At 35.9% G+C, this 14,441-nt stretch overlaps 1 protein-coding gene across 14 annotated transcripts in view; it reads right to left on the reverse strand.

The window, feature by feature from the left end:
* The window catches only part of RAD51B (RAD51 paralog B), a 696,422-nt gene that overhangs the window by 595,303 nt on the left and 86,678 nt on the right, over positions 1-14,441 (reverse strand). Inside the window, exon 9 of one of the 14 annotated variants that reach the window (XM_074365341.1) lies at positions 537-3,292. The exons of the other annotated variants lie outside the window; for them this stretch is intronic. Coding sequence (XP_074221442.1) covers positions 2,927-3,292 — 366 coding nt within the window. The 3' untranslated portion in view covers positions 537-2,926. Of the gene's footprint in view, positions 1-536; positions 3,293-14,441 lie in introns of those variants that run through there. 14 annotated transcript variants of the gene reach the window in all.

The raw sequence follows: 14,441 nt of genomic DNA on the forward strand, positions 1-14,441 counted from the left end.
ATTTAAGAAACTGCCAGAGAGTGGAGTGGCAGTTACCAGGGGCTGAGGGGTGGGGGAAATGAGGAGACAGTGGTCAAAGGTACAAAGTTCCAGTTACAAGGTTAACAAGATCTAATGTACAGCATGGTGATTACAGCTAATTATACTGTGTTATATACTTGAAAGTTGCTGAGAGTAGATATTAAATGTTCTCACCACAAAAAAAGAATTGGTAATTATGTGACAGGCTGGAGGTGTTAGCTGATGTTATGGTGGTAACAATTTCACAATATATAAATGTATCAAATCAACATGTACACCTTAAATTTACACAATGTTAGATGTCAATTATATCTCAATACAGCTGGAAAAAAGAAAAAGAAAGTGCAAGCTGTTTTTCAAAGTGGTTTTACGGTATTATGTTCCCACCAGCAGGGCATGTGAGTGCTAGTTCCTCCACATCTTCACCAACACTGGGTATGGTCAATCTTTTAAATTTTAGCCATACCAATAGGTTGTTTTAACTTTTGTTTCTCTAATAATCAGTGATGTTGAGCTTCTTTTCATGTTATTTGTCATCCATATATCTTCTTTGGTAAAATATCTGTTCAAATCTTTTGTCTCATTTTTTGTCAGGTTGTTTGCTTGCTTGCTTTCTTTCTTTCTTTCTTTCCTTTCTTTCTTTCATTTTTTTTTTCTCTTAGCCTGCGGCCTCTCATCATTTCTATTTATTTATTTATTTATTTATTTATTTATTTATTTATTTATTTATTTATTTATTATTTATTTATTTATTTATTTTTGGTAAGGCTATTTGTTTTCTTATTATTGAGTTTTGAGAGTTCTTTATATTTTCTAAGTATATGTCCTTTTTCATATACACGTCCTGAAAATATTATCTCCTGATCTATGGCTGTCTTTCACTCTCTTCTGAAGAGCAGAATTTTTTTATTTTGATGAAGCCCAATTTATCAATTTGTTCTTTAATGGACTGTGCTTTCAGAATTGTGTATAAGAAACCTTTGCCTAAAAAGGTTTTCTCACTGGGTTTTCCCTTAGATTTCTCTCTATGTTTTCTCTCTCTGTTTATATGTAGTTAAGTTTTACATGTTAAGTCAATGATCCACTTTGAGTTAATACTTTACATGGTATGATATGAATCATTTTTTAATATGATATTCAAATGTTTTAGCACCATCTTTTTAAAAGATTGGCCTTTCTCCAGTTAATTACCTTTACACTTCTGTCAAAACTCAGTTGTTCAATTGTGTGCAGATCTGTTCCATTGCTTTATTTCTCTATCTTTATGCCAATAACACATTGTCTTAATTGTTCTTGGTTTCTAAGTCTTGAAATCAGGTAGTGTTAGTCCTCTAAGTTTATCTCCTTTTTCAAAGTTGTTCTTTAAAATATTTTGGGGGTATAAGATACTATAGTGATAAAAATGAAATAACAGAATTTCTACTCATAACCACAAGAACCCCAACCTATTTCTTTATTTAAGAGATAAAACTATCAATTCTGAAAGCCAAGCAATAAATCTTTAAAGAAGACAAAGTACAGACTTTAGTAGGATTTATTTTGCAGTCTCTAATATACATTAAGCATTGTGCAGATACCATCATTCTGCTCTTCTACTTGATAACTTATGCAATTTAAACAAAGAGCCACTATTTCTAACTATTTCTAACTATTTCCAAAAACCTGGAGTAACAGAATACCTATATATATTATGTCATATATATATATACACACACAAAATATCCATTATTTACTCAGAAGTATATTAGAATCCAGTCAAAAGAACTAGAAGACAGTATTTCTATCACACTGATACCCACTTGGGAACGAAAGAACACACAACAATTGAAAAAAGAAAAAAAAGTTCAATAAGTCAACTAAATATAGTAGTGCAGGAGTCTGATTGAAAAGTATTACGGAAAAAACAGGGCAGATGGGATTGTTAGGAAGATTCCATAAAGGAAATTATAAATCAGGTTCTGGGAAAAACATTGGTAAGATTAATATAAATGAGATCAGTTGACAGGAAAAGGCATAAAGCTATTGAAGAAAGATTATCCTATAGCACCAGGTAGGATAGGTTAAAAGGGAGAGTGACTAACATTAGGGAGTGCAGAGAGCAGACTACTGCTATAATCCACGCATGTGGTTTTGGAGACCCAGACCATAGTAGTGGCTATTGAAATAAATGCCTTGAGATTCACAGAGTCTGAAAGCAAAAGTATTCAATTATTTAAATTGTCTAAATCTACTAGAAATCAGAGTCTAATATTATATTTAACTGTATTTAAATATTTTAGAACCATATATAAATCACAATTGCCTTTTTTTAACAATTTACTTTTGTTTTGTGGAGCAAAAACAACTCCACACTCATCTTGAACAGTAGTGAGGTCTCAGGGGTGCAGAGTTGTTGACAGTGAACTCTGGGAGACTGCCATCGCCAAATGTGCCCACACTGTAGCTTCATGTTTATAAGACAGCAAGTCAGTAAAGTACATTTTTCTTTTTTCCTCCTTCAGCAAAATGAGTAGACTAGCTTTTAGCATATGGAAACATTTTCATATTGCCAGTTCCGGGGCAGGGGGAGGTGGATAATTTGCAAATGCCATCAAATGAAATGTGCACTTTCAAATGAGGCTGATTAGACAAGGTTTCATGTGGCAAAGGTTGTATTCAGTAAGTCTTCTCCTTTCTGCAAGAAGGGAATGTTCAAATTTGTATAAAATGCAGCAGAGTAATCAAGGAAGATAGAGACCAAGCAAAAACCATGAGATTTAAGGACATCACTGGTGATTTTCAAAAAAGCACTTTTATTTGAGTATTGAGAACTGAAATTCAAACAAATTTGTTTAATTTTTGTTTTAAACTCCTTTTAGAAATATTAAAGTAGTGGCAGCAGGAACAAGGCAGAGAAGGGCAACAGTTATAGAAGGCAGTGAGTCCTCTGAGGACTAGATTCATATTTCTTCCTGACACTTTTCATGTGTGTCTCTGCCCCTCCCTTACTCTCTCCTCCTACTTCCTTGTCTCTTTTACCTTTAAGCATAGCTGGAGGTTGTGCACTAGGCAGAGAAGGACTACAGGATGAGAAAAGAAGCAAACTAAAAGATGTAATAGAGCTATTATTACTGGGTTGGCATTTATGAAGAGGTCCTGAGAGGTGCAGGAAAACTAGAGGAAGGAATGTAGAGGCAGGGTGTCTCTGGAGTTGAGGTGATCTGGGCAGTAACCAGATATATTCACAACTGATATTCTTTATCTTCTCCAGGAAACATATCCAAGTCATTGGCTAAAAGGATAAAGGGCAAAAATCAATAGCTTTGACCTTTTCAACTTCCTTAATTTCTCTAATTCAAATATTCCAGTGCTAAAGACAGGAATCTTAGCTGAAACACCTACATGAACAAATCACAAGGGAAAAAAGGTTTTGTATAAACACTAGTCATTTAGACACAGGGAAACCGAAAATATGCAAATAATAACCTAAGTCAAACTGGGTATTATAAATAATCCTAAAATATAAACCTAAAAAGAAATTGAAATGGCCATAATGAAAATTTTAATGTTCCTCTGATATTCGAACCATGACCAAATATCCAACCTGTGGCTTTGGGGGGAAGTAATGAAGAGAAATAGAAAGGTAGAGGAAGAGGGAGATTAAAAAATATGAGGATACCAGGGAATATTGGTAGAAAGTCACAATGTGAATAGAATTCTACCTTAGCAAAAGCACAGAACTGAACTTAAAGCTACTAAACAGCTCTCAGGCCTCATTCTCCAGGACTGGTGCAAAACTATAACAAGTATTATGGAACACAAGTAGCCCCAACAATATTTTCAGGCCATATATGTTCTTATATTTTGATTTAAATTATTATCAAAATTTAACTTTTCTAGGTGAATGAGAAGCTGCTGACGTAAGATTTCAATTCTTACCCTTTCTTTGTGAATCAAATCCATGAAGTTTCAAGAGAGAGAAGATAAAAGTAAATTCCTTGTTCGACTTATCTATGCCAAAGGGCTCAGCCAGCCCATAGCTGAAGCAGGCTTGGGATAAGAGACCTTGAACTGCTTCTACTTAATACCTGTTCTGTTCCAGGCAACTGATAGTTTAAGACTAAAAGCCAGTTTTGATTGTTGGCCAGAGAGAACATTTTTTTAAATTAATCACTCATATAGCAATGCTTCTTCAGGAAAATGATGAAATGCAGTTCCAAATTGACCCAAAGTCCCACTTCATCTTCAATTATGGCTCTGGAAGTTAAAATTCATTCAGCAGCATTGCAAAGAGAATTTTTTACAGGTGAGTCAAGTTTTCCAATTCTTAGTCAACCAACATATAATTACAGATGCAGTACAATAGAGATGCAAGAAGTGAAAGAATTTTGCTCTCAGGTAATTGAAATTCTAGCTGGGAAGGGAAATTAAATAAACTAAAGTTAAAGAAATGCACTGTTTGGAATTGAGCATTAATTAATAGAATTTCAAAGATTAAAAATACAGTGGGCCAGAAAAGTCCTGAGTGATTTTATGGAAAAGGTGAAAGGAACATAATTAGATTTGAGAGAGAGAATCAAGATTTGAAAAAAAAAAAAAAAAAAAAAAGGAGAGTAAGCATTACAGGTGGGGAGAAGGTCAGTAATGAAGTAATGAAGGCAAGAAAAAAGTAAAATTGAACATAGCATTAGGGATTGGGGTTGGGGGTTGATGTAAGGTAAAAATAACCAGCTTAACTAAAGTAGGTGTTAGGTAAGAAACACAGTTGAACAAATAGAGTGAGCTGGTATATGGAATGCTGTGAATGCCAAGAACACCAATATAAATTTAAAGTCAGTCCAATGAGAATCACAACTGGTTACTGATCAGAGAAGCAACAGTGTGAATTTCTTTAGAATGGGCAATTTAACAGCAACATGTGGGTAAAGACTGGAAGCCAGCAAAGAAGTTGGTAGAGTCATTTAGGTACGACGCAATGAGAACTTCAAATAGAATGATAGTATCCACTTTTGAAGCATTCAACAATATTTGCTGAATGTCTGAATGTTTATCATGTGCATGTAAGTAAGACAGATATGGTATTACTGGCTCACAGGAACAGTGAGATAAAGGAACATTCGTTGCTTTAAGCCACTAAATTTTAGAGTAATTTGTTATAGTAATAGATAACTCATCTAGAAGTGAAGCCAGCAAAGGGGACCTCAAGTCAGGTTAGAAAGGCAGGAGGGAAATCAAAAGAACATACTGCCATTTGAAAACCGAGAGCAAGGAATTTCAAGCCGTAGATAGGTAGAGAGGGTCAGAAGTAAAAAAATACAGATGATGAAAGATTTTCTTAAATGTTATGGAATTTCTTATAGCTCACAACTAATTAAAATGAGGTAATCTACAAGAAAATGATTGAAATAAATGGTGATCAAATTGTTACTGTCCTCCTTAAGAAGAGAATGACAGGGAAGTAGTGCAGGCAGCTGACAGACACCACAAACTTAATTTATATTTCCAGTGTATGGGTCAGCTAGTAACTGCTTAAATAGCTAGTGAAAGGTATACGTCTCACATATAGTAGGATTTTTTTTCCTTTTTCAGTTTTATTAGGTAGAATTATTATAGTTCAACTGCCCATACACATTATATTGCATGTAAATACATATATACAGTTTACTGCACATTTTTTTTGTTTACATATATGTACTGATTATCGTTTCTAAGAACAAATTGGAGCTTTAGCTTTTTAAACTTACATAGTTATCAAAGGAATAAAGCCAATTTATAGTATATTTTTAAATACACTTCCATTTTGATCTAACATCCAAACTTCAGCCCTATACTTTCCCCATAACAAAATAAGAAGCTTTGAATTTATTCAAACCTCTATCTCATTACCTACCACTTGGTGCTATAAACTGTTATTTACATGTTTGCCATCTCTTCTACATGTAAATACCTCTAAAGTAGCTTATGGATCTTTGAAGCCTTGTACCTAGAATAATACCTAATCTATAGCAGTTACTAAATGTAGTAGAAAGACAGTGCCTTTCCAAACATACTCATATATCATTTTTGAGGAATTAAGATTTTTCTTCCATTTCTGTCTCTGTTGGGATAGTGTCTCTTCACTGTAATTCCCTACTTAGCACTGTCCCATTTGTCCACCCTAGAAAATGAGTCAAGGTCCTTCTATCATGCATGTTCTCCTCTGCATCTATGTATTCTGCAGATTTCACCCCTAATATTAAAAAGACATTTAAGTGCCCTTTTCCAATCCAAGTTAGTAATACTCAGTAACTTAAGCTGAGTATTTTGCTAAGATGAATCCCCAGAAAATAAAATACAATCACTAAAAACAGAAAGATGAGTGAAGGACAAGTTAGTATCAATTGTTAGACACCATTCATATATGTGGTTCTTGTGTCAGTTTTTGCATGAGTCGCTTAGGTTTCAATTTCTTTAAATTCTGAAGAATTTACGAATTCTTCATTTCTGCAAATTCAACTGTACTTTAGACTCAATCCTAACTCAATTCTAACTGAAACCTCCATCTCAATTATACTGAACAATCCTAAATCCATATTCTTTCCTGTCTCTCTTCGTAGATCATTCCAAATGTTGGTTTAGAATGCCAAAATATTTATTTAGGTATATACCTAAAACTCCATATAGCTCCCAATTCAAATTGATAATTGCCTAAATGAAGTAATTAAGAGGCTATTTTTAGAAGAAATGTAAGTAGAAGCAAAAAAATAAGAAATGAAAATTTTAACATTTAAAATAAACATTAGATCCTTACTTTTTAAGTCAACTTAAAGAACAAACCAACTAAATTTTTAAATTTTAAAATGGTCCTGATAACACAAAATTAATCTATAACGTTGCCCCTTAAAATACAAATACGCTACTACCAATCTTAAGGAGTTATAATCAGGACAAATTCTTACACTGAAAATGTTTGTGGGCAATCACGCAGAACAGCTGCCACCCAGGATGACTAAAATAACACAAATTAGATGTAATTGAGTTAAAGGACCACACCAGGTTTGTAATTCAATTTGTCCAATGCGGTTTGGGTTTGGGCTTTATTCCCCCTCCAGCAAACCACAGTTTGAAAACTTCATCAAATGGTAAGTACAAAGGAATAGGAATATATAATGCAAATATTTAACATGAACAATTTACATAAAATCTACTTTAACAGTTCAAAGTTTTTTTTTTTTTTAATCTGAATGCAACAGGCATTCATTTCAGCTTTCTTTGAGGGTCCTATTCACTAACACATCTTACTGCCAATTTCTCATTCCATCAAAATTTATTCTAGCTGTAAAGTGAGTTTTGTTTTTATCTAGTTTCCTACCTTTGCACACTACCTTGACGTACAAAGTAGATTCCAGGTTAGATTCAAGGCCACTTACAGAGTTCAGTCCAAAATAAGAGTCCAGGGTAGAGCCAGAATTTTTACCAGAGGACCTTTCAGCAGCCTCACATATGGCTGATTACACACTGCTGATAGATGTGGCTAATTACATTGTCATCACTATGTTGATAATTTTGATTTCTATGGGTGTAGCCAGCATAGACCTGTCCCTAAAAGAATGTTTAGATAAAATGTCTTGAAACTAACCAGTCCCAAACACTTGTTGGGATCCACTCATTCAAGGCAATTTGATCACTGAAAGATTTTTAAGGAAAAGAGTTAGGCTTAGAAATGTAGTGTTCCCTCTCATCATGCCCTTTTCATTAGAAGTCATGGATTTGAAGCAAAATTTGAGGTGAAGAATTTTCCAAATGGGTAGGTTGCACAATCAACTCTCAATTCATGCCATGATAACAGCTCCATATAAAACCAAGAGGTCTTATGTAATTAACAGGTCTCATTTCAGAAAATCCTGTTTAACAAAGTTTCTCTGATATTATGGTTTAAGTAGAACATAGCAATAGAAGTGTGTATCAATTTGATAATCAATCAGAAAACAAACTTGCCCTTTTTTGAGATTGATTACCCATGAAGTATTTGAACTCCTGCGTGTATTAAAAAGCCATTTTGACCTGAGAAGAGAACATACGAAAACTTTTACTGAGACAAACTCTTGCCTCTGCAATTTTTTTTCTCTGGCAGATACAGACATGAAAAGCACCTGGCCTAATAATTCTTCCTTGCATAACACTCCAGAACACACCACAAGCCTATCCCCTCTAAAGCTTAGGTTCTTCCCCGCTCTCCTAAGACTCTAAAACCACACCCAAGACGCTTAAGCTTCTTAGGTTGTTCAGACAGTAAAGTGATCTATCATCTCACATGAAGAGGGAAAACGATTTTTTTAAATCATATTTTAACAATATTAATATCAGGGATACACACTTTTTCTAAATTAAGAGAGTCAGCCATTCAGTCTTCTGCCTGTTATCTGACACCACCTGAGGTACACTATCAATCTTCCCGAAAGACAAGGCGGACAAGTACTACTTCTAATTATAGGGGTCTCATGTATAAACCAGATGCTGAATACAAAACAGTTAAGACTATTGCCAGCTAGAACATGCATAAGGCACTCAAACTATCTTGGGAGCCTGATCTTTACTTTCATGCCAAAAAAAAAAAAAGTGGTTCCATTCTTAAATGTAGAAGAATGTGCTAATGAGGCAATGCTATCTTCTATCTTAAATTCGCTCACCATGAAAGTCATTTCTACAACCCTAAAATGTTTGCCTCCGCTGAATAAAAAAAACAAGTTATATAGCTACTATCATTTTACAGATGGAGAAATTAAGGCAAGACAGAGCGATGTGACTCATCCAAGTGCATGTTAAGATCATACAGTAGTTAGAGAATAAATATCCAACCCTTTCCAGCAAGGCAGGATGATCAACACAGTCATACAACATATACAACAGTCACACAGATGTAAAAAAAAAAAATGTCCAAGGTACAGTCTGGAATATATCAAGAGCTATGTATTCTTTAAGACTCACCTCAAATCCTATCTATTGCTGTAGGGAAAATGGAGTCACTCAGGCTCCCTCGCCAGGCATCTGGTGCCCGATGGCTCAGCTATGTTATCCCGCATGCGCAGTCCCCATGCAGTGTTATGTAAGCATGATTTGCACTACGCAAGCGCACTGATTAGCTCCTAGGTAACAGCTGGCTAGATGCTGGCTTCATTTGCCTTGATATATAAGGCGGACGGGATTTTTCGCCACTGCCGCCATTATCTCCTGTGTACTCCTCCGTGATAAAGGCATGTCAGGGATACCTACAGCTCTGAGAGTGATCTTCAGTTTGCCTGCATCCCAGGTGAACCTGCCAGGCCTTGAGCACTTGCAATGCATTTACACTTCATTTCCTTCTCTCCATTTTTCAAGTTTTCTATAATGCTATTAAACTGCCTTTAGTTCAATAGCAATTTATTTTTAAACTACGAAACTGCGATTCAGTTTAAGTTTGTAGGCAAAGAAAGGAAAAACACCAGAGACACAAAGCAGATCATCAGTATCCTAACCGCCCTTCTTGGTTACTTGACTGGTTTGAATTCTAAAGTTCAAGAAGAATCAAAAAAGTAAACTTTTTTTTTCAATCTGCAAAGCCATATTCCAAGACCAGCTCTACTAAATCTACAGACAGAAAGAAAACACGTTCTACTGGCAAAAGTACAGCAAACTTAAGTTTGGAACTAACCAGACATCAGCCATCTTTTTAAATTCATGTTAAAGTGCTGAATAAGGAAACAGACCCTTCCTTACAATATTAGTTCAGAATGCCTTGCTTCAGCTGAGACTGGTCTGAAGCATTCCAGAGTAGTTTACCTAACTGAGCTATAAACATGACCATTTCAGCATAGGTTACATGTAGAACAAGTTTAGTATGTGTTTATAAACACTTTGATTGTGAAATATATACTTTAAAATTTGTAATCTTAATTTTTAACATCAGAACAGAATAGTCTCCAGATGCAGAAAATACACAGCAAACACTCTGGACTTCATGCAATCAAGTGTCGCTTTTGTTCACTGGTTGAATGCTAAGCTTTGAAAGAATTTTCACCCCTCCTGGTGTTATATCAATTTGGAAAGAAGTACAATGAGAAAAGAACACATTTTTTAAAACTCTTTCCTCAAGTAAATATCTACTTTTGTCTACAATTGTTTTTTTTTTCTTTAAAGAGAAAGTTTATTGGTGTTTTGCATCCACCAAAAAACAGGTATTTTTCAAGGAGATTAAGAGTTTCTTGAAAACAACCAATCACAAGAAGGTAAAAAGTGGACTTTAGAAAAAACTACACAATAACTCCATAGAAAGGATCAGAATTCAAGTAAAGTGGCAAATTTTACATATGACTTTATATTCTAAGGTTATCTAAATGACAGAACTCATGGAGAATATTTCAAAAAGTATAAAAATACAAACAGAAAAAAACTGAAAGTTGGGTCACTAACTTTTGTAAAAGGCAGCAAATGACTGAGAACATTAGTTGGAAAGTTACATCAAGATCAGCATGTGCAATGTTACAAAGCTTTATTCTTATGTTAGTTTTCAGCATTGCTATAGCTAACATAGAAAACTTTTCATCAGTCTAAAAGAAATGACAAAAACTTTAGGTGACCAATTCTGAGTACTTCTCTCACTTTCAAGAACGTTCTTTTTATTTGTTTTTTGCGGGGGTAATTAAGTATATTTATTTATTTACTTTTTAATGGAGATACTGGAGATTGAACACAGGACCTGGTGCATGCTAAGCACACACTCTACTGAGGCAGGAAGCCCCATAAAAAGACAGGCAGGGCCAGTACTCTCCTGCCAGCACCATCTGGTTCCTGGCCCAGAAGCTCTATCTCATTTTTTGCCTCTGAAAGGGCTTACTTACCCCTAAAATTCTATTGGATTCCTGAGCTCACTTCTGATTGGTTATTTCCATCACTCCTGATTGTTTATTTCCCTAACTCCTGATTGGTTCATTTCCCTAACTTCTGATTGGTCCATTTGTAGTACTTCATTTGCATGGAGCTCACTCTGATTGGTCCACTTCCCTCACTCCTGATTGGTTATTTCTCTCCCTCCTGATTGGTCCATTTCTGCAAAGCTTGTTCTTAATTTGTCAACTTTCCTTATACCTCATTTACATATGATGTTGCAAAGTGTAAACTGGCAGCTTATAAAAGCCGGTGTAAACCTACAGACGGGGTCCAGAGCTTGGAGTGTTAACTCCTCTGGTCCTGCTGGCATAATAAACCTGAGTTCTCCAACTCTCTGCTGCTTGGTCTGTCGCCCGGATCCAGGTTGCTGTCACAACTGAGCTGTAACACATTTTTCCGCAACACTACCACTGAGCTATACCCTCCCTACAAGAACGTTCTTAAATAATGCAATAACCACCCTAGTGCTGCCATTAATTTATGTAAAATCTTTACTGAGGAGCACGAAATAACTGGCAATGGTTCTCTTTACTATTTCAAAAAACATCCCTGGGTAAGTTAAGAGTCAGAAATCACCCACTACATGTTCCACAGAGGAAATTTTAAGAGCAAGAAGTGACCTGCAATCACGAGGTGAATCTGTGATGGGCTAGGGTAGATTCGCATTCCTGACTCCTAACCCTTTGCGCCCGGTTAGAAGGGGCTTGGTGATTTTTTAGATCTTTTACAGCTTTTGCTCCTGGTATATAGTGGTATCTCTAAATCTTTAAACACTCAAAAGCATATAGTAAGTGCAAACATTTGACAAATACTTTCCCAGAATCTCTCATTCATTTTGACTTGACTTAGTCCTACATTTCTTAACTTTATATAGAGAAAAAAATAGATATTAATAATCCAATCTAGTTAAGTCTACAATTTGGTGGTAATAATAATACTTGACAGTTAAGTATTTGAGTGGTTTACTTTGAACATTAAGTAATCATTATAAATATTCTTCAAGGCAGAGTGACAAATAAATAGTACAAGTTTTATCTATTTCACTATTACTAAAATATTTATATTCACAGTTAACTACAACCTAAATCAAACACAGAAATGTTCTATTTTATCAGAATACATTCTCTGAAATAAAGTTGTCTGTAACTTAAAAGAATCCTAGAGCTATAAAAGACCTAAAAAAATCATCAAACCCCTTCAATGTACAGATTTCAAATTTGCTTCTTAGATTAATTTGGGAATTTAAATTAAGTGCTAAACAGAAGCAATTGAGGAAGGAGGATTTCAGCATATGGAGAAGGGAAAACCAGATGTATACATACCACAAAGAGCCTGGGTTACATTTAATGCCAATAGCTGGAGGAGCTGGGTAGCGAGAAGGGAGAGAGAAGAGGGTGTTAATGTCGGTGTTATCCTTTGAACTGGGTCCAGCAGTGTTTCTAAGACAGCGTAATTTTTAAAGAAAACATTCCTTCCCCTAGCCAACAACTGCAAACTTCTCCTTGTTTAACTGGCATCAGAATCTACATTTGCTTGCTATAATTTTTTTTCTTTTTTACATTCTAATTGTCCATATGAGATTACCAAGAGGAAAATTTCAGCTAGCCCTAACAATGACACTATGTGGTAGAAGCTGAAAAAATGTGGTTAAATCATCTATTATGTACTATGAAAAGATCTCCAAGATACATTGTGGAATCTAAAAAGCAAGTTTGCCCCATGTGAGGTAATACGTATGATACTGTTTTTGTGGGGAAAGCAAGCCCACGTGCACATGCACACACACACACGTGCACACACACACACGTACACACACACACACAGCACCATATGTCTTTCATTAGCCTACTTATCTACCCCATACATCTATCTCTGTGTCAATGTAGAGAAAAGGGTTTGGTTTGAAGGACAGATACCAAACTGAAAATGGCCATCATTTTCTAGTGTTGATGGGGAGGGAGGCGACCAGAGTTAGGGAAGATGGTCATGAGGGGAAGTCAAAGTAGCCTTCACAGATACTCTGAATGTTTTGAATATATTAACATTTTAATTACTTAATAAAAAATAATCTTTAAAAAAGATCAGAGGTGTACAAAAAAACCACAAAAGTTAATCAGAAATATGCAAAAGTCAGGTAGAAGGATGCCTAGGCACAAGCATGAGAAAGGCCTCTGCTTCCTCATGAACTCTAAGGAAAGAGCTGCTATTTTCCTTCATTCCATTCACTCCTTAAACCCACCATCTCTGTCACTATATTGTTGGCTCTTAACAATTCATCAGTGTGAAGGCTTTCAGTCCCATGGTTTCCTATCCATTCTTTACTCTCTTGTAAAGTGAGATAAGGCAGAAGTAATACGTAGATGAGGATAATGGGTTTCCTCTTAATTATTGAAGTTAACTACTATACCAGGAATCTACTATAGGTCTTTTCCTCTATCCTCCAGCTGTAAAAATAAGAGCTGGCTCGAGGCTGTGTTAATGGGAAGGAGGCATTCATTAATACTGTTACAAACCAGTTCCATCACTGCTGTGCTCCAGTACCTCCTCAAATCAAGCCCTTCCTCCTGGCTGGCCTCAGGAGCAAGTATTCTGGAGCTACCGACCTGAACTCTGCTTTAATGCTTGCCTCTATTGTCCAGTTCTGCACTCATGCTTCTTTTGTCTGATTGCGTCAAGAGTACTCTTTGTAAAATCTTGGTGTTTTGTGTGTATGGAGCAAGGAACAGTATGATCAAAAGTACAAGGAGATGGCAAGCTCTGGAAACCACGAGGAAGCTGGTGGGACAAGAGTAAATGTATATGTATGTTTGGCAACAGAGAGTGGGGGTAGGGGTTGGGGGAAATGTAGCAGAAAATGAGCCGAGAATAAGTAGATTGGTGCCAGACTATGAAACCCTTGCATGACAATCTAAGAAGTTTGGGCTTTATCCCTTGAACGTAATGGGGGCCCATCAAAGGTTTTTAAGGCAAAGAATGGTATGATTAGATCTGTCTTTAAAGAAGGAGGTTTGACAGCAGTATGGAGGATGAACTGGAAAATGGAAAGCCTGAAAGTAGATAAGCAGGTCTTCTAAGGGCTGAAATGAAAGATGAAAAGGGCCTAAACAGGGCAATGGCCATGAGAATGGAGAAAAAGGAAACAAACATATTCCAAAGCAATTCTGGAGAGAGAAGAGGCAGGACTTGTTGACAGATTGGTTGTGAAGCCTAAGAGAACATAAGGACTCAAGATGGATGTGAGGTTTGCAGCTGAGAGGATGGGGAGACATTAAAGAAGACAGAGAATACAGGAAGGGAGGGGCGTTTATAGAGCGTGTGTGGAAAAATGAACTACATGCTAGGATATCAACCCTTAGTAAGCTCCAAAAGGATACGGATCTCGTTTGCTAATTGTCTCTGTGCTGCACCTAGTGCAATGCCATGTGCGTTTAATCCAAGTTTGTGAGCATGGAGATAATGCTAACCTATCCCAGGATAATTGAGACCTGACAGTATTTAAGATATCTCTTCAAAGTCCCTGTGTGGAAAGGAAATAT

Source organism: Camelus bactrianus, chromosome 6, assembly GCF_048773025.1.
Source record: "Camelus bactrianus isolate YW-2024 breed Bactrian camel chromosome 6, ASM4877302v1, whole genome shotgun sequence".
Classification (NCBI taxonomy): domain Eukaryota; kingdom Metazoa; phylum Chordata; class Mammalia; order Artiodactyla; family Camelidae; genus Camelus; species Camelus bactrianus.